At 40.0% G+C, this 27,558-nt stretch overlaps 1 protein-coding gene across 2 annotated transcripts; it reads left to right on the top strand.

Moving 5' to 3' along the window:
- The first annotated feature begins 813 nt into the window (after positions 1-813).
- tmem201 (transmembrane protein 201) lies at positions 814-27,558 on the top strand. Of its 2 annotated transcripts, XM_035740619.2 has the most exons (11): positions 814-1,067; positions 6,937-7,057; positions 15,860-16,054; positions 16,183-16,362; positions 16,633-16,997; positions 17,205-17,408; positions 23,458-23,687; positions 24,260-24,322; positions 25,637-25,924; positions 26,422-26,556; positions 26,910-27,558. In XM_035740619.2, exons 1-11 carry the CDS (start codon positions 958-960, stop codon positions 27,002-27,004), a joined length of 1,986 nt encoding a protein of 661 aa, XP_035596512.1. In that variant the 5' UTR covers positions 814-957; the 3' UTR covers positions 27,005-27,558. The 2 variants fall into 2 exon arrangements, with proteins under 2 accessions (XP_035596512.1, XP_035596513.1); XM_035740620.1 differs by lacking the exons at positions 23,458-23,687; positions 24,260-24,322; positions 25,637-25,924; positions 26,422-26,556; positions 26,910-27,558 and having other exon boundaries at positions 817-1,067; positions 17,205-21,415.

Consider the following 27,558-nt stretch of genomic DNA (forward strand, 5'->3'; position numbering starts at 1 on the left):
TACACACAAGTGTAAAGGGATAAAGAATATGTACATAAAGATATATGAATGAGTGATGGTACAGAACGGCATAGGCAAGATGGAGTAGATGGTATAGAGTACAGTATATACATATGAGATGAGTAATGTAGGGTATGTAAACAAAGTGCCATAGTTTGAAGTGGCTAGTGATACATGCATTACATAAAGATGCAGTAGATGATAGAGTACAGTGCATACATATACATAAGAGATGAGTAATGTAGGGTATGCAAACATTATATTAAGTAGCATTGTTTAAAGTGGCTAGTGGTATATTTTTACATCAATTCCCATTATTAAAGTGGCTGGAGTTGAGTCAGTGTGTTGGCAGCAGCCACTCAATGTTAGTGGTGGCTGTTTAACAGTCTGATGGCCTTGAGATAGAAGCTGTTTTTCAGTCACTGTGGGGACAATGTCATTGATTAACTTATTGATGAAGCCAGTGACTGATGTGATGTACTCCTCAATGCCACCGGAAGAATCCCGGAACAGTCACTGGTTCTTCCTGCTTTAATTTGATTTAAAATATATGATGTAGATAGGGAGAGATTGTGTGAAAGGGTTAGAGAGGCTAGAGAGGCTAGAGGGGATTGGGGTTTGGGTGGTGTAGTGGAGGGAGGAAAGTGGTGTCTAGAGCTCTATTCCACGTTCTTAGAGGAACAGGACTAATGAAGAGAATTTAATGTAGATAGGCAGTGACTGGCCTCACACTCCAGTACAGTAGGTGGCGGCTTATGCACCTTTAACGTTGGATGCGATCCTCCAAGCCAATCCCAAAGAAGAAGAAGAAGAAGACGAAGAAGAGGCGGGGCCTCTTTCCTCTCTGAAAGAGGTCAATTCGGCGTTTGCCTCGTGCATGCTCGATACATGTCTGGAAATATAAACACTAGCTGCCATACACTTCTGTTTTAGATAACTGCCAAACACTGGGAATAAATGGAGGCGTTCAACCAGCTGATCTTGGAATATCCTCAATTCATGTACGGAGGAGCCGGAGCAACGGTCTTTATGGCTGGGGGAGCTCTGATTTACAAAATTGCAACAAGGTATGCAGTAACCTAGCTAGTCTGCCATGTTTTCTTATCATATTTCACGCAGCTAATGAACCATCTAACACGTAATCATACACTACTAACTTTAGTTGCAGCCATCTAAAGCGATCAATATAAGATCCTATGACCAAATAATATTCCTGCAAACCGCCTGTCAACTGGTAATGAACTAGCTAGATAGCTGCTAGCTAACTAACATTGTCCATGGCGAGTGGGCCCCCCGCCTTTAATTAGTAGTAACATTACGCTACAGGATGTCCGCCTCGAATGTATCACGTTTAATTTATTTTAACACACCCGGTAGTTCTCTAGCCTTAACCTAGTCTGATATAATTAGTCTATAATACAATCAATTGGTATCTACTAGTGGTGAAACGGTTCACAGAAAGGACGGTTCGGTACGATACAGTGGTGTCACGGTTCGGTAACGTTACGGTTTCAAAATTAAGTCACATTGCAGTGCCTTAAACCAAATAGGACCACTTGAGACTGGTTACTTGAAGAAGAAAAAAACAAACAGATTTTCAAGTTTTCTTTTAAGATTAGGGTATCCACATGATCTGCATAGATCATTGCTGTGACAATGTCAGCCGCTGTGGAGAATACCCTCTCGCTCGGGACAGAGGTCCCAGGTACAGCCAGGTAGCGCCTTGCTAACATGGCAACATGAGGGTATATTAACTCTTTGGTCTTCCACCATGTAAGTGGATCAGCATCCAGTGCAATACAGTCCACTTCCCGGTATGAGGTCATCTCCTCTATGACCTTGGTTCCCTCCTGGAACAATCCCCAAAAAGCTCAGCCATGGTAGACTTCTTTTCTGGAGGAGAACCCCTGTCAGCTGCTGTCTCTGGAGAGGGGTTGGCTCCTGTGGTATCTGTGGCTTGACCTTGCAGAATTAAATTAGGTGAAAATTGCAATCTCTGAATTGGCTTTAAAAATATGATTTGTTGTTAGAAATATATCAGATACTATTATGACAATTGCAATTATAACCGTATCATTTTTAGATCACTAATTTTATTTTTGACGTTTTATTTAACAAGGCAAGTCAGTTAAGAACAAATTCTTATTTTCAATGACGGCCTAGGAATAGTGGGTTAAATGCCTGTTCAGGGGCAGAATGACAGATTTGTACCTTGTCAGCTCGGGGGTTTGATCTTGCAATCTTCCGGTCACTAGTCCCAACATTCTAACCACTAGGCTACATGTCACATGAACTAAATAAATACAATACCTGTTGTATATTGGTCACAATCTCTGCTGTGAGTTCATTGTAGACTCAGACGAGCAGCAGCATCCTGGTGTAGCAGGGACTTGAACCCGGGGTCCAAAGCAGTGCTCTTGTGTAAGAAGTCTTGGACATCAGGTCAGCATATCTAGGCTCCAGGTTAACTCTGATAGCAGTCTTGACATCCCTTACTTCGGGTTCATCTTCATCAGATGCCACCATTGATTTCAGAATCATTGTTTTTCATAGGCAGGACCATGGAAACTGATGGAATGCTCTGTGCATATCAGTGTTGTGACTGTTTTGAGAGGTTTGCACACTTTGATAACTTCCTCTTCTAGTCTTATGTCATTTTCAGACGGTCACTATTGTTGACATTCTTCCTCACAGCTTGATCAGTCAGTGTAGAATACACCAACTTTCTGCTCAAGGTATCTCTCAGCCATGTCATGGCTTGAATTCCATCTAGTAGGGACATCTTGGATTAGTTTGTGGTTTGGCAGCTCCAGCATCTCCTGTTTTGTCTTGAAAACATGTTCAGCAGTTGTGCTTTTATGAAAGAAGGATATACCACCTTCCTGATCTTTGCTAGGAGGCGAGAGATTGAATTCACTCAATTACGTGAGCAAAGCATCCTATCTGTGGCCCCAATCCAGCTAGTGCAACTGCATTTACAATATTTCTAGCGTTGTCAGTGGTCACAGGAATCGTTAAATTATCCCTCTCCAACTTCCACACTGCAACTACTTCCCTTAGCTCTTCCTCCAAGTTTACACTGGTGTGACTACACTCAAGGGGACGTGTTTGAAGTACATGGCTTTTTATCTCCCACTCTGCCGTAATGAAATGAGCCGTTACAGTAAGGTAGCACTCTGTAGATCAAGTAGTCCAACTGTCTGGTAGCGAAACATACAGCGTTTTTGACAACTCGCTCTCAAGTTCTTTATTTTTAAAAAACATTTATTTTAATTTGACCCCCTTTTCTCCCCAATTTCGTGGTATCCAATTGTTAGTAATTAGTATCTTGTCTCATCGCTACAACTCCCGTACGGGCTCGGGAGAGACTAAGGTCGAAAACCATGCGTCCTCCGAAACACAACCCAACCAAGCCGCACTGCTTCTTTAACACAGCGCGCCTCTAACCCGGAAGCAAGCCGCACCAATGTGTCGGAGGAAACACCGTGCACCGGGCTACCTTGGTTAATGCACACCTTGCCCGGCCCGCCACAGGAGTCGCTGGTGCACGATGAGACGAGGATATCCCTACCGGCTTAACCCGGACGACGCTAGGCCAATTGTGCGTCGCCCCACGGACCTCCCGGTCGCGGCCGGCTGCGGCAGAGTTTGGGCGCAAACCCAGAGTCAAGTTCTTTATTTTAAACATATTTCTGAACCCCGCATTCTACTACAGAGAAAGGTCTTGTATTTGCCGCTATGAATTTTGCTATCCCTGCGCTGATTTTTTTGATAGCCCTACCGTAGTCAGCCGCATATTGTGGTCCTGTAGCTCAGTTGGTAGAGCATGGCGCTTGTAACGCCAGGGTAGTGGGTTCGATCCCCGGGACCACCCATACGTAGAATGTATGCACACATGACTGTAAGTCGCTTTGGATAAAAGCGTCTGCTAAATGGCATTTATTATTATTATTATATTATTATTATTATATTATTATATTATTGTTGCTTGAAGGCTGTGGGGAGAGGTGGTTGCTGTTTAATTTTTTTCGCGTAGTCCCACCAATTGGCCTCTTTGGGGTGATGTCTGCGCAAATGAGTAGTCATGTTACTCGTATTGCCACTCGAATAGTCTATCGGCAATGAACAGAGCCTACATATTGTGGAAATGTTATCCACCACTTGTTGGCAATCCCCGTTATAGTTTACAGGGAAACCTAAATTTTCCCAGACGGCAGACCTGAATGATACTGGTGCGTCTTCTAGTTCTGGCTTGCCATGTTGCTCCTTTGCATTTACCTAACTGCTAATTCCTTCATCAGCTAATTGCTGCTAAGACTTTCTCTCAGCTCTGTTCTCGCTGGAGTGAAATAACTAATGAGCGGAGCAACGGTTTTTTGTTTTTTGAATACAACCTCATTACTATGTGGATATTTTTCCCATGTTAATTTACATGCCATTGGTTTATGCAATAATATTTTCTTTACAATGATATGTGTCTATATTTTCCTAGCTATAATATATGATTAAAGTCATGTTCGGTTCACAGTGCGTACTGCACCGTGGACCCTGTACCGAACGGTTCAATGCGAATACACATACTGTTTCACCCCTAGTAATCTACAGCCTCAAACGAATGACTGCAAAATCGTTTAAATGTTCCTTACAATCCAGAAGGTTTCATACAATTACACTCAAACTTAACATACTCTACTGGTTGTCTATGCGGTCTCAATTTTAGACATTTGCTCATCAATAGTAGCTATTGAACCAAGCATGCCATGAAAATGGTATATTCTGAATCGGGAGGTTGGAAAACAATCCACAACCTTTTTTTGGTTTTATGATTGAAATCTGAATAAAGTGTGTTTCGTGGCATGTTTGGTTCAATAGTTAGAACGTTTTATATTGCATATTCAGTTTTCTATTGAACCAAGAATGCCATGACAAGAAGATTTATTTATTTGGATTTCAATCTAAAATTAAAAAAGAAAGGTGTGGATGTTTTATCATCCTCCCCTTATTCAGAATTTACCATTGTCATTGCATATTTGGTTCAATAGCTAGTATTGGTGAGCAAATTGTCTCACATTTTGGTACCGCATAGACAATTGGTAGAGTAAATTTAAATCTCATTTCATTCAACATTCTTGCTTGTAAGAAACATTTACACGATTTTTCAGGCATTCGTTTCAGGCTGTATATACCAATTAATTGTGTATTATGGCCTGATTAATTGGACTAGCCTAAATCATGCTGTTTGCAGATATAGTTAGCTATTTAGTTTTACATTCAAGTCACACTTTCGCATAACTATCCTATGATGTGTTTCTGCGAAACCGTGTTCCATCTAGCCAGAGGCGGTACCAAGTCACGATTATTGAAGTCGCAAGTAACAAGGTCTTGAGTCTCAAGTCTAGTCACAAGTATAATGGGTGAAGTCCAAGTCATGCATTCTAAGAGCAAGTCTCAAGTCTAGTAAAAAAAAAAAAATTGTCATTGCAAATCTTTGTATTTTTATTGAGACTACCAGGTAAGCCCTTTTTCTTATTTTGTCTACAACATATATTTTGTTTGTCATTGTAAAATAGGGACCTCGTAGCAGTCATAAGGGCATGAAATCAGCAGAAGACAAGGCAGGTTGATGTGCTCAGAGTAGATTTATTTACAGGTCTTGGTGATCCAATGGTGAAAGCGCCATCATATACTAAATATATGAGTAGATTGACCGAATATACACAGGAAATAGCCTGTGTATGAGGCTTAACCTGTCCTATCTGAACGGACATAGGTAGAGGAGGGTAAGACTGCACAGCTTCCCCTTGAAACCAAATCGAATGTCTAACAGGAGCTCAAACAGGTACATACAGTATAAGCATTTGGCCCCTCCAAGGATCATACAATTACCCACTTGGCAATTACAACCGATAAACTGGTTCTACAATGTAAAAGGCAATTCCCCATCATTGGTACATTCGTCTTAATCAGACTTAATGATATTTCATCACCGTTGACACATGGAACAATAATTAATCTTATTGAACCTACTGACTCAGTGCCTATTTCTATGTGCAGTGAGGCACGTGCACTCCTATAATGAGGCACGTGCACTCCTATAATGCACAAGCTGAATGACAGACCTAGGACACAGAACTCTGACACCCTGGGATATATGAACAAAGAGAACCATACAGTGAGTTAAATAAACAGAACTTCTACCACCATGAGTCTTGCGAACGTTCATGTGCGTAATAAACATTGCTCCCACTTGGAGGGTAAGAACTAAATTAAAATGTATGGTATGAATCAAATGTCTAAGTGTTGCAATAAAAGGTATGTGGATGGAATGATGAAACCCCAGCAATTATAGATTTGCTCCATGCATTTAAATGTGTGAAAGCAATGTCATACATTTCAACAATTTTGACAGCCTGCTAAATGACCAGTATTCCTACGCCAGGAGTTGTTGCTTGGTGCTCCATTGCTGTTGAGTTTGCAAAATAAACAGTTCATATTATTGATCACCAGTTTATTTTGTGGAGCTTCCTATTTATGGCCATCCTCTCGCCCTACAATTTGACGTTTGCGCTGCACCCAATTCTATAGCTGTACAGCAAATCGGCAGTCTGTTTGCTAGCTTACCCAACTTCTCTCCAATCAGAGGGCCGGGTGTGCGTTTCACTAGCCAACTCTTTTTTTTCACAAGGACGGTGCTGCGTCTGTCTCTGGCTGAGTGGAGAGTAATGCACGGAGAACTTAGACAGAATTTAAAGTAATCAGTCTCAAGTCGAGGGCTGAGTCTTGAGGCTCCGAGCCATTTTCATTTCTATCAAGTTGAGTCTCAAGTCATCAAATTTGTGACTCGAGTCCACAACGCTGCATCAAGCTCTTTACCTGGATCAGCAATATCACCTTTGACAGTGTATCTAAAGTAAAACACTTCTCTTCCCTATACAGAAAGAAACCCACACATGTCAATGTGAATTGCTGGTTCTGCAACCAGGACTCAGTGGTCCCATATGGAAACAGAAACTGCTGGGACTGCCCCAACTGCGAGCAGTACAACGGCTTCCAGGAGGTACTGCAATTCATCTTACTGCACACACAATTAAATCCACACTACTGATTGTCAATGCAGCTGATTGTTGCATGTCATAGATGGTGGACCGTGTCAACATGATTGATATTGCTTTGTCAAATCAGTAGCCGGGCTTGACTACATTTTTTTAGCCACTTGTCCTTTGGACAAGTAGGACAGATTTTTTAATTTTTTATTATATATATTTTTTTACCCAAGTCACTTATCCTAAATGTTTCGTAAAAATCTTTAACACCATTTTTACATCCATGTATGACACAAAATAAACGCATTATCTTTTTTATCATTAGAGAATCACACAAAAATGTAGGTTACAACACTGCCGCTTTAAGGCTCTGCTGGAGGATGGTTGGCCCCTCTTGGTAGCCTCTAAACTTTAGAGTCTAAAGTATTGTAACATTACAGTTACAACCAAATACTTTTGTCTTTATAAAATAATTCCCTCCAGGGCTTGAAATGAAAGGTGTGCCGTCATCCCTGGGACAATAAAAAATGTCTGACTCAAAACTGACTCTGGGATGACTGATTCAGAATTTATTTCACTGCACATTAAAATGTTTTTAGAAGCAATGAAGCTGATTCAACAGATCAGACGTTTAGCTTAAAATGTTGATCTAGTTTTACTTCTTCATATTATAAGCTCAACAATGTGCACAATGCAATTAGCGGGAAACAATTATCCTTTAATATATTTGACAAACATGACTGGCATTTAGCCTGGGGGTGGGGGGTGCCTAATTAAGTCATTAAAGTTTGGCAACATTTTCTGGCGTTTCATGTCCGCATCGGTTTGGACATGAGGCTGTAGCCGATCACCTACACTTTGACGTGTAGGCTTTTTTTATTTAAGTATATGAAAAATTGATTTTAATATTATTCCAACGTTATCCATTTCTGATCATAGTTATTTGATTTGTGTTTATTTTTTATTTTTTATTCTGAATAGACAACTTAAATCTATTTTTCTAGTCAGACAATATATTTTTGTATTGTCCTGGACAAGCGTTAATGTCGAGCCCTGAATAGTACTTGCGCACTTATCTGTAATGCCATATACATTTCAGGGATTCATGAAAGTTAGGACAATCCTTGTCTGGCAAGGACATTTCATTTGTATTATTTGATCTAAAAAATATCTTCAGGTGAATTTTATAAGGGATAAGATATGTTTTTATAATTTTCCATATTATTTATTTCCATGTTTCTCTGCCAGGAAATGCCCTTGTCCTGAGCAAAGGATCATCATTTTAAGCTCAGGAATGAGCAGGGTCAGCTATAGATTACTTGTGTTGTCATAAAACCTAGCGGTCAAACACGGAAATGATTCCAATCTTATTCATCAATATATTCGGCTCTATTTACTGATTTTGAAAATGCTAATTGGCAACAAAGTAAGACAAATCCCTGCAAGCTCTTGGACTTCGTCTCTAGCCAACACCTTTGCTGTCAGCTAGCTACTAGCTGCCTTGTTCCAAAACGAAAGATATATTGAACATTTTCATCTACAGTTCCATATTTTATTTCACTTTGTTGGATTATTTACATGCTTTTGGTGTTGTACATATTACTATCGCGGAAGCAGTCAGATATTTACAATCCAGGGTTTTTCTGCATACAAAGTCTTGGGTGTGCTGTTTTTTGTTAATATTTTCAGTGTAAATGACTAAAAACCAGATGTAAAGTGTGTAGAAAAGATAATGGACCTACATTGCATTCGGAAACTATTCAGACCCTGGACTTTTTCCACATTTTGTAAAGTTACAGACTTATTCTAAAATGGATTAAAGAAAAACAATTCCTCATCAATCTGCACACAATAGACATTTTAGCAAATGTATTAAAAATAAAAAACATACCTAATTTAGATAAGTATTCAGACCCTTTTGCTATGAGACTCAAATTTGATCTCAGGTACATCTCAGATCCTGTTTCCATTGATCATCCTTGAAGATGTTTCTACAACTTGGAGAGGAACTGCAGAGAAGAATTAAATAAACTCCTCAAATACAGTTGTGCAAAGCTTGCAAACCTGTTTTTGCTTTGTCATTATGGGATACTGTTTGAGGGGATAAAACACTTTATTCAATTTTAGAATAAGACTGTAAAGTAACAAAATGTGGAAGGTCAAGGGCTCTGAATACTTCCCGAATGCACTGTATATAGGGCCTGAAACTATATTTTTGGTCCATCAGTCACTGGGGCAGGTAGTACATTTAAAAAAAATAATAATTTAAACATCTTCCAGCCAAAATGTTTTTGTTGTTGCCACAATTAGACTTTCGAGTAAATTAGACCAACTTTTATGACAGTATTTCTAAATATGAATCTAAAGCACTTCTATCACAGTGCTCACAGGTCTACAGTGTGCACAGGTCTACGCAAAATTATGTATTTGGGGGTATTTTTGTAATGGCATGGGACCCCCATTGATTTTTACTACGGCAAACAGCGGGGCCTCTAAAATAGTAGGCGACCGCACCATTCCCACAGACATCCCACCCTCCATGTCCACCACCCAAGCCCTATTTTGACCCCCCCAAAAAACTGCATTTTGCCATGGATAGGCTAATTTTCTGCAAAGGTGCTAGCTACCTAGATGATATTAGCAACATACCATATTTTACCAAATCCTCTCCTTCAGCCAGCTAGCCAACTTCATTTGCCAATTGGCTTCAGCTGGCTGATGTGCCAACATGGTAAAGTTGGTTTGACATTGGTTAGTAATAGCTTGTCTCTGGGCCTGGTTAGGGACCGCCATTAAATTACACAATGTAATTGGGACAATGTTTTTATGTTGCACATCTTTTAATTGTCTCATTAAATGCATTCAATATTTGGATATGAATTGCAACAATTTATAGTTGCTTTGTCAACTCCAGCAGAATGAAACAAATGCACACATAACCAACCTTTAAATAAGTAAGCCGTGCCTATAAGCAGATATATCTACACCCTCCATTGTGCAGTTTTTCTGCACAATTCTAAGCATTTTACCATAGGGTGGAAAGAAATGTGTGCAGTTTAACATATGATACCATATCTGAGTGATTGACTAATTAGACCATGATTACTACAAGTTTAGCTGACTAGCTAGGCTAACTTACCAAGCTAAAAAAAAATGCTGACGTGGGCTGCTTGATTTGACTGTCAGTGACTGACATAACAAGAAAAAAATGTTTGATGCACAACCAAATTGCACATGGTGTATTCTAAGTCTCAACAGTAAGTGGAGAGAACCCAATGGGGTGTTTTTTATTTTTGTGGAAATTGATCCGCAGGCCTACAAAGGGTCTGTTGCCCATCCCTGAGCTAGACCAACATTGTCACCAGCATCGTCAGCGTAACCCACTAGACTAGAGGTCGACCGATAATGATTTTTCAATGCCGATACCTGATTATTGGAGGACCCCCAAAAAAGCCGATGCCAATTAATCGGTCAATTTAAAAAAATATATATTTGTAATAATGACAATTACAACAATACTGAATGAACACTTATTTTAACTTAATATAATACATCAATAAAATCAATTTAGCCTCAAATAAATAATGAAACATGTTCAATTTGGTTTAAATAATGCAAGAAGAAAGTAAAAGTGCGGTGTGTGCCATGTAAGAAAGCTAACGTTTCAGTTCCTTGCTCAGAACATGAGAACATATGAAAGCTGGTGGTTCCTTTTAACGAGTCTTCAATATTCCCAGGTAAGTTTTAGGTTGAAGTTATTATAGGAATTATAGGACTATTTCTCTCTCTACCATTTGTATTTCATTAACCTTTGACTATTGGATGTTCTTATGGGCACTTTAGTATTGCCAGTGTAACAGTATAGCTTCCATCTCTCTCCTCGCTCCTACCTGGACTCGAACCAGGAACACAACGACAACAGCCACCCTCGAAGCAGCGTTACCCATGCAGAGCAAGGGGAACAACTAGTCCAAGTCTCAGAGCGAGTGACGTTTGAAACGCTATTAGTGCACACCCCGCTAACTAGCTAGCCATTTCACATCGGTTACACCAGCCTAATCTCGGGAGTTGATAGGCTTGAAGTCATAAACAGCTGCTGGCAAACGCACGAAAGTGCTGTTTGAATGAATGCTTACGAGCCTGCTGGTGTCTACCATCGCTCAGTCAGACTGCTCTATCCAATCATAGACTTCATTATAACATAACACACAGAAATACGAACCATAGGTCATTAATATGGTCGAATCCGGAAACTATCATTTCGAAAATACGAACCGTTTTTTTCTTTAAGTGAAATACGGAACCGTTCTGTATTTTATCTAAACGGGTGGCATCCATAAGTCTAAATATTCCTGTTATATTGCACAACCTTCAATGTTATGTCATAATTACGTAACATTCTGGCAAATTAGGCGGCCCAAGATGTTGCATATACACTGACTCTGCGTGCAATGAACGCAAGAGAAGTGACAATTTCACGTGGTTAATATTGTCTGCTAGCCTAGCTAAATATGCAGGCTTAAAAATATATACTTCTGTGTATTAATTTTAAGAAAGACTTTGATGTTTATGGTTAGGTATACATTCGAGCAACGATACGCACCGCATCGATTATATGCAATGCAGGACACGCTAGATAAACTAGTAATATCATCAACCATGTGTAGTTAACTAGTGATTATGATTGATTGATTAATTGTTTTTTATAAGATAAGTTTAATGCTAGCTAGCAACTTACCTTGGCTTACTGCATTCGCTTAAGAGGCGGTGGAGTGCAATGTAATCAGGTGGTTAGAGCATTGGACTAGTTAACTGTAAGCTTGCAAGATTGAATCCCCCGAGCTACTAAGTAAAAAATCTGTCGTTCTGCCCCTGAACGAGGCAGTTAACCCGCCGTTCCTAGGCCATTATTGAAAATAAGAATGTGTTCTTAACTGACTTGCCTAGTTAAATAAAGGTGTAAAAGAATATTGAGAATCTGCCAAATCGCTGTCCAAAAATACCGATTTCCGATTGTTATGAAAACTTGAAATCGGCCCAAATTAATCGTCCATTCCGATTAATCAGTCAACCTCTACACTAGTCCATGCTGGACAGACCAGCTTGAAATTTAGGCTGGCCTATGCTGTTTTTTCAGCAGGGAGGCACATACTGTACCAACCAATACTACTCACCCAACATGTGTGGACCAGTGCTGCCTTGGCTGCAATCGTCTGGTCTGCCACTGCTCCCTTAGCAGCTGCCACTTTGGCACAAGTCAACAAGTTCAACTTTGGAGCGTGCGTTATAGATCAATACCATCAATTGTACCCATTGTGCCGAGTAATGACATAGGGCAACGTAATGACAGGGCTGATGTACATGCAATGCATGCCAGTCTCTCTTGGCTAAGAATTATGGAGAGACTGACTGCATCACTTCTTTTTATAAGAAACAGTGTGTTGAAACTGAAATGGTTTGCATAGACATACCATCAGGGGTCTTTTCACAGTCCCCAAATAAAGAACAAATTCAAGAAAGCGTACAGTATTATATAGAGCCATTATTGCATGGAATTCCGTTTCATCTTATATTGCTCAAATTAACAGCAAACCTGGTTTACATTTTTTTAATAAAACACACCGCGCAACGCCTCTCCCCTATTTGACCTAGATAGTATGTATGTATTGATATGTAGGCTACGTGTGTACGTTACACACAAGACAACTAGAAAAAAAAATTTAAGAAAAAAAATTGGCTTTAAAGACTACTTTAGACAAGTTAAACACCGGGCAGAAGGCTACAAAGGTTACAGGGTAATCTGTAGTACAGGGACAGAGCAAACACCTCACCATTGTTCCTGTAAACAGTCAAGGGATAGAGTTGGAGAAATGCAACCACTCACAGTCATGGCCACAGACCGACCATCCACTGGACCAAAAAGAAAAAGTTTACAATGCTTTAAAAGTAAACTATTAATAAAAAAAACAAAGAAATGCTCATCTAACCCTTAAGTCACAGAGGAGTCAAATAGACTTATTTTTGTTTTAATATGAATGCCATCAGAGGATGGACTGTTTAAAGTAAGTCTGGAATGGAGCCCAGGCCTCATAAAACAGTTTGGGGTTCCCACGTGTATTGAAATGTCTTTTTCTTCTAGTTTCAGAGAGCACAACACCTCTCTCACCCAATATTTATAAGATGGGGGAGCTGCCATCTTCTAGTTCTGTAGTGTTAGCCGTCTAGCTAAAAGAGTTGTCTAAGCAACAGTGGATTCTTGATTAGGGGGGTACCTATGGGCAGTACACCAAAAATGGCTGTGAGGGGAGATGGATCTATAAGTGTCCATATATATCAGAGAAACATTTTAAAAATGAATTCCCAGAAACCTGACAGTTTATGACATCCCCAAAACATATGCAACCGTGTGGCTTGTTCCGTTTTAAATCTGACACAGGTAGGATCAAAACCAGAGAATATTCTTCCAAGTTTTGCCCCGGACCAGTGGATACGGTGAACCACCTTGAATTGAATGAGGCTGTGTCTAGTGCTAAAAGAGGACGAATGCATCGTCGAATGCTTTAAAGGCACCAAAGAAGGTTTCTATAAGTCATGAATGATTGCATATACATCTGAAATTGCTCCCCTGGGAAGCTTGTTCAGTTCCAAGATGCTCTCTGTAGCTGTATTTGCAGGCCTATGGGGAAATTCAAGTGTGTTAGCTCTGACAAAGTTCCTAGTCTGGAGATAGCGGAAAAAGTGGGATTGGGGGAGGTTTAACTTTTCCTGTAGCTGAGCAAAAGAGGCAAATGTATCATCAAATAATAATTTGGCTATTTTAATGACATTAATCCTTCCAATAAGAGAAAGAGGTAGTCGAATTCCAAAAAGTAAAAGCTTGTTCCAAACTGTCTGCTAGAGCAACAAAGTTTTCCTGAAACAAATTTGAATATTTCCTTGTCACTTTAACTCCCAAGTAGGTGAATTGATCCCGGACAATCCTAAAATGAAAACTTGCAAAAGAGCACTTTAAAGCAGCCTTATTTACAGGAAAAAGCTCACTATGGCCTAGATTCAGCTTGTACTCTGAGATTGATCCAAAATTTTAAGAACAGGTAAGGCACATGGCAATGAGGTATCGGGGTGGGAGATAAACAAAAGGTTGTCAGCATATAGCGAGACTTTCTGCTCTAAGCCCGTCCTGATTATACCTTGAATGGCATCATTAGAGCGTAGTGCAATGGCGAGAGGCTCGATTGCCAGAGCAAACAACATGGGGGAAAGTGGACAACCCTGTCTGGATCCGCGGTGCAAAGAAGAATAATCAGAGGACAAGTTGTTAGTCCGTACTGAAGCCATGGGAGAAAAATGAATCTTTATCCACGCAATGAATTTGGGGCCAAAGCCAAATCTGTAAAGGGCAGCTGTTAGGTAGTCTCACTCAACGCGGTCAAAAGCTTTTTCCGCATCAAGTGAGACCACCTCCGGGTCCCCCGACGCTGGGAAACAAATGCCTACTTCTCACAAAGCCAGTCTGGTCAGAGTGTATTACTGGGTGCAGCATGCCTTCCATACGGATGACTTAAAGCTTGGCTGGGATTTTGTAATCGCAGTTTAAAAGCGAGATTGGGCGATAGGCTCCACATTCCAGGAGGTCTTTATTTTTCTTTAATAGTAATGAAATTGAAGCCGGATAAAGACTAGGTGGTAGCTTTGAGGTATTACGGAACTCTGCAAGTCATCGAGACAAGAATGGGCAAAGCAGACCAGAAAACGTCCTGTAAAATTCAGTTGGAAAACCGTCCGGACCCGGTGATTTACCACTTTTCATTGAGGACACTGCTGTTGCAATCTCCTCAGGTGTAAATTGTTCTTCTAGACAGTTATGGGAGTCTGTATCAATTGAAGGCATATTCAAGCCATTAAAAAATGAATCAATCAGCATAGGGTCTTGAGGAGATTCAGAGGTATATAGCGAGTAAAATAGTTTAAATTGATCAATGATCTCTTTATGTATAACTGTGGTGGCACCAGACAGGGTCGTTGTTTGTGGGATTAAACGTGAGGCCTCAGATTTACGGATCAGTGATTGTACAGTGATTATTTCAATCAGGTGTTAACGCTGGGTTGGGACAACCTTTCACACACACCTGCTCTTCGGGACTTGCAATGACTGAAATATACCAAAGCAGGAGAATAGTCTTCAGGCTAAAACAGCTTACCTAATTGAGAGGTTGGCTTGTGAGTACCACTTTCAAAATTACTGGCTGAAATTATACAGAACAGTTCTAGCATCGCTTCAAAATAGATGATTAATATTTGGATTCAATGTTAATCATTGTCCTGCAGTATATGCTTCATTTATTGAAGTATTTTCTGTGCTAGACATAAGGGATAATGTTTGCGTTATACAACTTGTTTTGTGTTCTGGATCTAGAAAAACATCCCAGAATGCTGATGAAATTGCCCCCCCCTGGAGTATAATACAGTGGCATAAAACAAAATACATTTGTGTAAAATATTTGAATAATGTAATGTTGGAATGAAACAATCAAGGCCTTTAAACACTTGTTGGACAATGAAGATAAAATGCCTTTTATGGTGTCTGTCGGCGTTGACATGAATACAGTTAGGTGCATTTAATGAAAAAAGCTTTTAATTAGATTGTTCCATTACATGGGATAATAGCTGATACTTTGGTATGTAATCATATTTATTTCAACAACAAAATAAAATCAATATGGTTAATATTAATAAAAAACGGAATGAAATGGTCCCATCTTTCAAGAATCCCTGAGCCTCACTTTGGTCCTTGTACTTGTCTTGCTTGCTTCTAGAATGGCGACTACAACAAACCTATTCCTGCTCAATTCTCGGAGCATCTAAACCATGGCGTGTCTGCCGGCGTGCCCTTGCCTGAGACACCAAAGACGCTGCAGTGGGTCAACTGTCAGATGCTGTTGTGCAAAAAATGCAACAACAACCAGTCCGTCAAGATCAAGCAGTTGGCCTCATTCATCCCAAGGGAAGATGTATGTATTTAATTTTTTTACTGTTTGATTTGTGGAAAACTGCAGTGTGTGTGATCCACGGTGAGTTTGTATAAAGCCAATGTGGTCATTACAAAAACAACAATTCTATTTTGGTTTCCCTACCCTAGGAGAACTATGATGAGGAGATTGAGGTGTACAAGCACCACGTGGAGCAGACCTACAAGTTGTGCAGACCCTGTCAGACGGCCGTGGAGTACTACATCAAGCACCAGAACCGCCAGCTCCGGGCTGTGCTCTTCAGCCACCAGCTCAGACGCAGCAGAGACTGTGACAAAGCATTCGTAAAGGTCACTTTCAATGGAAACAAGTCCTTCTGATAAGACTGTTGAGCAAGCATCAGCACTATACTTATAGTAGAAAATGATCTTCTAAGAAATAGAAATGCGTTTACCACTGTCAGGTCTTTAGATGAGTTTCAGCAAGAAATGATTTAAGTGGATAAATTGAATACTCCGCAGAAATAGGTGTGCACATTTTATTAACCTTCACAAGGGGTCTAGATGTGGCAGTGTAAGAATTTGCATCTATCCTTACGCTCTAAACTCTTTTTTTCACAGAGCTCCTACTCCTTCAGCACACCAGTTGGAGTGATATTGCTTCGTGTCATGGCGTTCTTCACCTGTGCCTTCCTAGTTGCAACTGCATTGTATGGCTCTGGGGACCAAACTGCATCCGCTGGTGCACCACAAACACTAAGCGGGGGGATCATCCCTCCAAAGCCTGCTCCCTCCAACAAATCCACTCCCAAAAATGGTAGCAGCGAGGCTGGACAGGTGTTGCAAGACCTGCTAGAGCTGCTTCCAGAGGAGGCCGTAGAGAATGCAAAGCTTGTCTGGCAGTATGGAATGAACCATCAGATGGCTGTGGTCTCCATTGGCCTGCTGACCTGTATCACTGGTGTCTGTCTAGGAGGACCTGTCAGGTAATTCATTCTTCTTAGCTCATTGTTTCTATGACGAAGAATTCTGGGTATGCACTGGTGCCTGAATCTGGAGTTTTGTCTATTTAAATTGAAATGATATTTGTGAATTTTGACCTTTTGGGCATTAAGAGAAGGTCGAAGAGGGCCTGAAAAGTGCCTTTAAAAAAATCCAGATAGTAGTTATATACTTTGTTCCTGGTTTTTCAGATTGAGGCGAATTGATGCTGTGGCCTCTGTCCTGTGGTTCCTGGTCTTGTGCCTGTACTTGGTGGAGAGATACCTGAAAGCTGATGTCTCAAGCTGGCTGGATGCAGTCAAACTCGGCACTACCTCCTTATGTTGCCTGGTTGGCTTTGCCGCTGCTGTGGCAACACGCAAATCCATGGGCCCGAGAAGAGCGAGAGGTCGAAGGTCAGAATCTGAACAGTGACACTTAAATGTACTTATAAGACCCACCGAATACACTAGGACACACTTGTGAACACATAGGATATGTTTCTATAACGCATTTGACTTTCCTGCCCTTTCTCATCTTTCCTTTGCTGATATTAACCAACTAATTGATGCACTCATGTTATTAGCCTAATCTGAAGATTTCTTACTTGGCATTGGTTGTCTAATGCAGCTTTCTGATTTATCCTGTTGATTTGAAAAGTAATTTTACCAACAACCCTATCTAAACTACACAGGGACTCTCATTAAGCATGGAGCATAGCTACCACTTAAATTGTAGCTGTATTTTCGGACTTTTGAAAGAAAATGAAAAAATATATATATATATTTATCTTAGAAAATCGAAATCAATTATCTGTGTAACAGACTCAATCTTGTTTTTAAAACCCTGATGGCTAATACAACATTTTGACTGTGCAAACCACGCCTATCAAATTTAATCGAAGGCCTAAGAGTGAGTTATTTTATTTCAAAACCTGATTATTGTGACAAATCCTGGGGTAGTGATTGCAGTGGGAAAGTGGTTTTAATCTGAAAGTTCTACAACACTTGCTAGCCGGCGAAGTAGTTTGACAATATCGTCCGATGCCTCCCATTGTGTGCTGAACGTTTGGTATTTGGTGGACAAAAAAAAACGTTTGGAAGGAGAGAGTCTGGGGACAGGCTTTGAAAGAGGACTAGTTAGTGTAGATTGGGGGGGGGGAAACCTGTTCCCAGAATCAAATTGAGTAGCTGGCCAGCATGCACACAATATTTGTGTTCTAGTTGCTGAGATTATTCAAAACCCAGGATTGTTTGCCGTCCAGTACACTTTGCTCACTGCCTGGGCTACACTACGCATGTCAAATGGAGCCCATAGTCTTTTGGCCAAGTCCCATGTGCAGGTTTCTCTTTGAAGTTATTGTATTTTTCCCATGCACCTGCAACAAGATATCGCACATGTGATTTTTTTATGTTTAATGCCCGTGCCCTACACCAGTGTCAAGTCCAGTTGTGCTGAATTCAGTAATTCACCCCAACAAGTTTTGCACTGTAAAAACAGTATGGTTTGTTTGACCTAGCCTATTTCACAATAATGATGGAAATCTAGCCACTGTGATAAGCTTGGGTGACAAGGTGTCTCATTGTTAAACCGCTAGGCTAAATATTGTTACAGCACTGCTTTTTACCTAAAATAGGTTACCCTTTTATTTTGCAACTATAAAGACCACACTAATATAATGGTGTTGGTTTGCTTTCCTGGCACACTGAATTTATTCTTGAAGTTTTGAATTAAACGATAGTTGGGTAGGTGTTGTGAAGAAAGGTTTTGCTGACGCATCTTTACCAATATACCAAAAAGACTGACTACTCTTGGTATTGAAACTCAAAAGTGCCACTGCTTTTGACCTGTATTTCTCTACTGTTCTGTAGCACAGGTCTTGCCTAGTTGTATAAAGAAGACAAACAAGCTTATGAATAAGTGAAAGCTGTATACAGTTCACATGTAGTTTCCCCAGGTACAAGCTGCTCTCCTGAATATTTTATTTTAGTATTTTTCATATTCTGTGTACACAACAGTAAAAAAAAATGATCCCCCAGAGTGGTACATTTGGTGGCAGTCTTTAGAGGACATTTGAGATGCCAATCCTCCCTAACTTTCTGTGTTTGCATGTTAGGTTCTGATGTAGAATTCAATATCCTCTTGTAAAGCATATGCTAATCCATATTTTAGAGAAAGTAATAGGCCTAACTATACTGCCATCTGCCTCCACTTTACCTTCCTAATTTCGTGTTCGTCCACAGCACCATATTTACAATATGTAGTCTATTAAAATCCACTGACAGCTCCCCAGCCCTCAAGCATGCACTAATATTGGGTTTGATGATACTTTGTGTTTAATGTAGCTTTTGAAGGTGATGTAAAATTAGACGGGAATGCTACGCATAACATGCTATAACTATTAACGTGTATCTTTTTTTGTTGTGAAAATTGAGTGAAAATTACTTTATTTATATGATAGATGTGAAGAACGACTGTAGATTGTACTGGAGAGTAACATTACTGCACCAACTCATAACTTGTATGTCGTATTCTCAACTTGTTGGTTTATGTACCAAGTCCAGCATCTGTAACCCAGGTTTCCATCTAACCATTTCCTTGGAGGAATTGCCTGGCGCATGAAAAAAGTCACAACCGGCCTGATGGAAACAGTAAATTCCGGTACTATTTTATAAATGTCGACAGACAATTTTTTTGTTTGGTCAAATAAATTAGGAGTAATGGCGGTGGAAACGCCTTTGTACAAATATTGATATAAAACGCATCATATTGAATATAAATTTGGAGTTACGCGACGTGTTGTCCTCACACCACGACTCAGGAAAGCATGCCGTTTATTAGGCTCCAGATTAAATGCATTCTGATGAAAAAAGTGCATGGTGATGAGCTTCTCCTTTCCAATAAATATCGAGGGTGTTATTCTGGTGACATAATCATCGATGCTTTGCTGCCGTTTTGACAAATAATCTGTCTCTTATCCATAATAATCTCATGTAAGTAGCCTAACAGCACTGAATCTGCCAGCTGTTGGCAAGAGTGCATGTGTCAAGACCATAGTGGGCACATTTGCTATTTAATGCAACAGTTTTTGACGAAACCACCATTTTGACGAAACCATTTTGAAAATGTGATGGGAAACTAATTTGACTTTTATTTTTTAAATTCAGTACATGGGAATTTAACTGCAAAAGTTAATTTTGTGTAGTAAGTCAGTTTGATGGAAACACGTGCATATTGTTTTATGCAGATTTTAGAATATCATTAAATCTTTCGCTAATTGGCTGGAAACCTATCTTGAGACAATACCCACAGTCGGTTGTGAAAATCTGGATTTCTGTGATACAGATGCTGTCCAATTATTGTTACATTGCTTTGACAGAGTTTTCAGTCTGCAAAAAATATTCTGAGTATGTAGCTAATATTTATGTAATATGCGTTACAATGCCAAATGTATTTAACGGGTTCTAGCACATTTCCCTCTGTTAGTAGTTTGGCATTTGCCTCTGAAAGCGTACTCGACTCTTCATGTTTTTCATCATATGAGTATGCTAGTATACCTGATTTAATGGATACTAACAACTATTGTTTATCTCAACCAATGTTTTTAGCAAACATTTGCCTAACCTTATTCTTTTAACTGTGTTGTGAGCATACGTCTCTTAGTGTCACTTGTGTATGTTATGTATGTTTCTATTCACCATAGTAACAAGGGATTACTTGATAGTTATTTTAGTTTATGCCAAATTGGCGACTGTAGGTTATGAAACTTAAAACTATTTGTGCCCATTATTTATGTGTGCCGCTAACAATGTGATAGTAAGAACTAATTAGTTGTGAATCTAGTGCATTTTTTTGCTTACCTTTTTATACTGTGTATGTGTTGCAGTGCTGAAACACTAAAAGATTCAGTACCCTGAAGGGAGATTGAAGTGTTCCCCATTTTCCCCAAGATTAAAACGATTGTTCAGACAAATGACAAAATAAGTAATCCATTTGTTTCCTTACCTCTCCTTGTCCAAAGACTGCTTTACAGGTAAGGAAACAAAAATATAAATATGAAATTTGGCTGAACTATCCCTTTTAATACACCAAACAATTTATGGTACTTTATCTTATCATTAATATATGAGTATGGAAGGATTAATGCGTATTCCAAACATACAATATAAGCTTTCATGTCATATCCAATGCCCATTTATGTGAATTTCCTATATTTTTGGTAAAGCAACTATTTAAGCTATTCCGTCCATTCTAAAAAATAAACTGCAGCATATTCCAACTGAAACACGTTCTCTTGGGTACTGCATCTTGAATATTGTAGGTTGTCACTACCCTTCATATAGCCTATTGGGTTCATTTTGTATTAGTAAACCATGTATGCTGGATCACTGTAAATCAAATGAAATAAATTACTGAAATGTTATGCCTTTTCTATTTATCCCATTCTTTTGTGAGAAAAATGCCTGACCTGTTCTTAACCCTTACCTTTAAAAAAAAATGTATAGCTCAGACACACCGCAAAGAGAAACAGCTAAAAGTAGCAAGTAGCTATTGTGTGTTTGAAATCACCTGCACATAGTGGTCACTGACAAACGGTGGACATTCAACAGGTCCAATTGTCAGAAAAGGATGTCTGATGTTCCAGTCACCGTTAATCCTGTGTTTTGACCTTTACAAAATACATTTCTGTGGTTTTCACCTTAACTAGTATAGTCTAGCCTACTTTTTTAATGTGCTTAGGAAGGGAGCACTACATTCTGTCAGCGCCAAGTAGCCTAGATGTGAAGGGGGTATAGTGTACTGCAGTGTTTCCCAAACTCTGTCCTCAGGACCCCAAGGGGTGCACGTTTTGTTTTTTGCCCTAGCACTACACAGCTGATTCAAATGATGAACTAATCATTAAGCTTTGATCAGCTGTGTAGTGTTCGGTCAAAAACCAAAACATGCACTCCTTGGGGTCCCGAGGACCGAGTTTGGGGAAACGCTGGTGTACTGTGTTATATAACATTATTTTGATCTATTTATAAACTGGGTGGTTCGTGCCCTGAATGCTGATTTGGATGACAGCCGTGGTATATCAGACTGTATACCACGGGTATAACAAAACCCTTAGCCATGGTATATTGGCCATATACCGCTCCTCGTGCCTTATTGCTTAAATAAATGTTGTGTGTACTGAATGTAAGTAAGCTACTAAATGGATGTGGCAGTTGTGTGTGTGTGTACTCCTGACTAAGAACTTTTATGAATTGTTCTGTGTTTGCCACTAGCCCACTAGTATAAAAGGCACTGTCAGCTAGTTCATGTTTGTCAGACAGCTGGGATAGACTGTCAATGGCTCCCATTTACATATAGCCTCATCACTATACACAGTATCCCGTGTCTAACATTCACTGCTGGATAGAAGGGTTGTTTGATCCTGTCTGACCATTGCCTTAATGTACACTTGAATAAGTATTGGCAGGGTGGATTGGGGTATACTCTGGGTCACCAATTGTCAGACAAAGGGTTACTGTCATCGACCTCGACCAGGATTTAATAGGTCTACCTTCATTAATGATGTTGAGTTGCTCTTACTAAGGAGCAATCTGCAGTTAACACAACAGTGGTCATCCTGCAAATGTTTTGGTTAACAGCTGAGGGTTGGGGCTGGAGAAATCTAACCACTCAAATTCATAAACAAAGCTATGGATGCAAGGTCTAACTTTAATCCACTGTTAAATACAATGTGGTCCTTCTCGATTTGTGTTTCTCCCCCCCCACCTTTTTATAATTTATGTACAGGGGGCAATGCAGGTATCATTAACTCATTTTCAATTGTCTGTTTTTCAGAAATTGTTTGCGCTAAACTTCAATTTGACTAGTTGGACCTTTACAAATACAATTATTAATATTACATCTGTAAAGTAATTAGAAAATATAATTTTACAGATGTAATATTAATTGTATTTGCAAAGCACATTTCTAGCACAATAGATTTCACAGTATTAAAAATGTCTAAAAGCACAAGGCTGCCATTTTTATATCGCCATTAAGTCATTTTTGGGTAACAATTAAGTACCTTAACGTAATACATTTACAATAAAAAGGGTCAAAGAGCTTTTTAGCTAAACGATTCTCAAGGAAATAACACTGATCACATGTTTTCACACTTTCAGTGTTCGTTTCATCAGTTGTACAATATGATATAAAAACTGAATTTTCACTGCACTGGGCCTTTCAATAAATACTTGTCTGGAGGGCAATACAGAGAATTTGATATGGAATTGTCACCCCTATTGTTAAGAATATTGGCCATGTTAAAATCCCCCAAACCACCTCTACCTGCAAAGTCTCTTCTCCATTTTGATTAATGTATTTACAAAAAATGGAAGGAAAACCCTGTTACTGATTTTCAATTCGCATAGTTATCTGCAGAGGTGTCGAGTTCAGTGGTGGATCGATTGTGCTCTTCTTCTGTTGCAGGTACCTTTCCGGTAGCTCTGTGGACTCGCTGTATGGTGGCCAGGCTCCCCTGCTCTCTTCCATCTCCCCTGGCTCCTCCTCTACCTTCATCCCCACTCCACCCCCAAACCTCTCCCAGCTCATCAATCGACAGAAGAGCCCCCGAGAACGCAAAGCCTCTCCCTCTTCCCTGCCCGGTCGCCTCAACCGAGCCCTGTACCTCGGCACCATCCCATCCCTCGCCAGAACAGGTAAGATGGCTGGCGCCTTAGGTTGTCTTTCTGGTTCTGTACATGACTGTGCTGCCTTTTATTCTATGCACTGTGATTCAGCGCCACCTGGTGTTCATATTTAATTGTGTAGCTTCCACTTCTATGGTACTTTCTTGGCTGACTATCAAATTAGTTATACCATAAGGAGGACAGTACAATGACATAAGGCAGTAACAGGGTTAAGTGGCGCGGTTATTACATGCCTCACAACATTGGTAACTAGCTAGTAGAATTCTAAAATATGCCTACAGAGATCACTGAATGACTTACATTATTTTGTATGCATGTTGCATGGGGGTTTATTTGACCGGGAAATGTTCTAATTCAGGGTTTCCCAAGCTCGGTCCTGGATCCCTCCCCTGGGTGCACGTTTTGGTTTTTGCTCTAGCATTACAAAGCTGATTCAAATAATCAAAGCTTGATGATGAGTTGGTTATTTGAATCAGCTGTGTAAGTGCTAGAGCAAAAAACAAAACGTGCACCCAGGGGTAGCCCTCAGGACCAAGTTCGGAAAACCCTGTTCTAATTGATAGTGTGCTCATGTATTTTAGATTCCGGCTACCTGTTCAGTGGAAGTAGGCCACCTTCACAGTGCAAAGACTCCCCACCTTCAGGTAACATTGAGCAGTGGATAAATATTGCAATTTAGATTATCTACAACACTCTGTTTTTTCTGTTTTTTTTCTTGCAGTAGAACAATTTAAGGTAACCTTTTCTTGCACAGAGACCCCCACCCAGGCAAACCGTTGACCCATATGTTAGCAAAAAAGTTTTGTCTTATCAGGTGAATGATAATGGCAAGAAGAAGTAATAACCATTTTAAAATAATAGATTTGTCAGATCGTTTTTTATTTTGACCCCACATTATAATTGGAAGAAGTTTAAACTCTAACATAGCTTTCTAACTAATAGGCTTACTCTAAACACATTTTTGGTAATATCAGCTGTGTAAACAACGGTGAGCAATGTGTTAGCCAAAATTGAATGTCTTAAATCAAGAAAGATTACCAGCAGCCAGTAGCACTTGCTGTGACTGGTACTCACAGGTGCTTTTTCAAAGCATATGTAAAGCCTTGTTCACAATGGAAGTTTGAAGTGACTCAAATCCTATTTATTTGCAATTTTGTATTTGTCCTCAAGTGATGTTTAGACTGTTATTCAACATATCTTGTTGACAGTTTGACTAGAACACGTGGTAGCTAACTAGCTTGTTAATTGTTTTCAAAGAAATTAGTGAATGTGCTAGAGCGCTAAACAGCTAGCTAGTTGACTGCTGTGACTAGCCAAAAAGGACTCATTTTGAAAGTTGGATCATGTTATCCTTTGAGGCTTTGTGTTCTTACCCTATGATTTGAACATTCAAAGCAACTGGGAAACGGTCCATGGCAGGCACTGTTGCTTGCTACATAACGTCTGAGTGATAGGAAGCACAAGCACCACCACCGATCAGCCTATACCACTGCACACACACCCGCCGTTACTATGACAACTAGCATAGCCTTGTCAGCAAATGACGGATGTCTGTACACACACACACATACGATTTGGTCACTTGTAACTTACTGTCTGGACGGTCAGTGGTCGAAAACAGATTCGAATAACAAAACAAATTTGAGCATAAAGGCCTGTAGTGTGCACAAGGTAGTTGACACCAAATAATATATTATATTTTCTATTGTAAGCATGCAATTTTCTGTTGTTGCTAGCGATATTTATAAAAACATTTCAACAAATATTTGTTCCTTTTTTTGTTATATATATATATATCTCGTGGAACCCCCTGCTTTAGCATCTTTTTGATCTTCTCGCACAACATTCAATGTAACATGTTAAAATCTGCTATTAATAACATAGAACAGGTTAATGAGTTTTGCAGTTGTTGCATAGATTTGACTAAAACAACTTCCACCTTTTTTCTTTCGGAGCAGATTATTTTTCCCTGAAGTCTGGGAGCCGTCCGTCATCCCCAGGCCCCTCCCCGACCCCCTCGGTTGCTGGCTCAGTCACGTCCAGCTCCAGCTCTCGCCACCGCCGCCCCCTCATCAGCCCGGCAAGACTCAACATCAGTGGACAGAAACTCCGCCTCTTCTCATCTGACACAGAGCACCAGCCCCCACCCACCCCGACCCCGCCACACCACTTCTCATCAGAGCCCGCCCCTTTTCACAGCGGAAGCTTCCACCTGCCAGACGTATCCCCATACCACAGTAGTAATGGTACGAACCACTGGGTGTAGATATGCGTTTATGAATGTATTTTTTTTAAGCATGAATATGTGTGGTTGTATTCAAAGATCATACACGAAATGTGATATTTTAAGTTTTATTATTCATATGTGTAGGATACACGTGGTATACACCATCCACTGAAATGCTTACTTGCTGTTTCCTTCTTGCCAATGCAACAACAATAAGAAATTATAAAAAATAAGAAAACGAACAAAGTAAATGGCTCAGTAGTATAGAATAAACATTTTAACAAAAGTATAATAAAGGTAACATTTATAGGCTAATATTTACATGTTACATGTTTTGGAGAAGGAGACGGGATTACACTGATTCTCAAGATTTTTATGCTTTATGTTAATTACTGGTGTTGGCATCTATCCATTTCATCTCTTTTTAGTCTTATGTGTTCATCGATGACTCACTTAACATCGTCCAATATCATAGCTGTGAGAAAGGACTGACTTCGGGTGCATGTGTGATTCCAGACTTGAGCTCCTTGCTGAAGGAGGGCAGTGTAATCTCAGAGGAGCGTGAGAAGAGACGGGGCAGCTCCTCAGGCTCCTCAGCCTGTATGGTGGACACCACAACAGGAGGCATGGACAGCCCCCCCGGATGGAAAGGTGAGCACTGATATCTAGTAATGATCTAATAGAGAGAAATATAATAATCAGATCTAACCAAAGACATTGTCATTATTTAATTGCTTGGTTGGTTATGGATGATGGTTGACAAATATAAGAAAGATTGGCAGGAAATTTACCCAATCTACATTTCAATGAAATCAGACATATACATTAAAGGTGGTTCGGAACCAAGGTAACGAGTAACCTTGCCTGATAGGCCTGCCTTCCTAGTTAGCTGAGAAAATGCCTAGGCTTTAGCTCAGTGATAACACACTTGTGGCACACAGGCAACCCAGGTTTGAACCCAGGTCGGTCACACTGACATTTGTTTTCTCTGTTGTGGTTTGCAGGTCTCTTGGGTCGCTCTCTTTGGCCGGGCATCCTCCTAGCGAGCCTGAGCGCCAACTTGTTCTTCACCTCCCTCTACCTGTATCGCAACTGGTGAGAGACACCTCAGTCCTTCACAACCTGTATAAAAATAAATAATGTTGCATAAATAATATGCCCCCAACAATTTAATGGGAGTATGACATGTGCAAGCTAATAAGCTGTGGACAAATGTTTATTAAGTAGACATGTTCATCAGCGTTTTAAGATCAGAATTCCAGTGGGCATCCCTCTGTAGCAGTAGGGTCTCGATGTTACCTCCTCCTTGTTAAAGTAAGCTGCTTGATATGATGTATTTGACGAAGGCGATAGGATGGTTAGCTTCAACAAAGTGAACTGCTACTGGGTAGCCAGTGTTCTTACCTGATTGAGCTGCTGCAGTGTTCAGGTATTCGGTTTTAATTGTCTGCAGGGACAACATTTGTTAGTCCCATTTGGGAAGGATTATTTTGTCCAACTGAAGCCTTCCCACATGAACAGGGGAGGAGATGACACCACTAACAAACTTTTCAGCCTGCATGTGGGTGAAAAATGTTTTTGTAGTGCTGTTGTATTGTCTGCAGGAACAACATTTGAATTTCCCATTTGGAATGGGTGCCAAGAATGTTTGGG

The sequence above is a fragment of the Oncorhynchus keta genome, chromosome 28, assembly GCF_023373465.1.
Source record: "Oncorhynchus keta strain PuntledgeMale-10-30-2019 chromosome 28, Oket_V2, whole genome shotgun sequence".
In the NCBI taxonomy this organism is placed as follows: domain Eukaryota; kingdom Metazoa; phylum Chordata; class Actinopteri; order Salmoniformes; family Salmonidae; genus Oncorhynchus; species Oncorhynchus keta.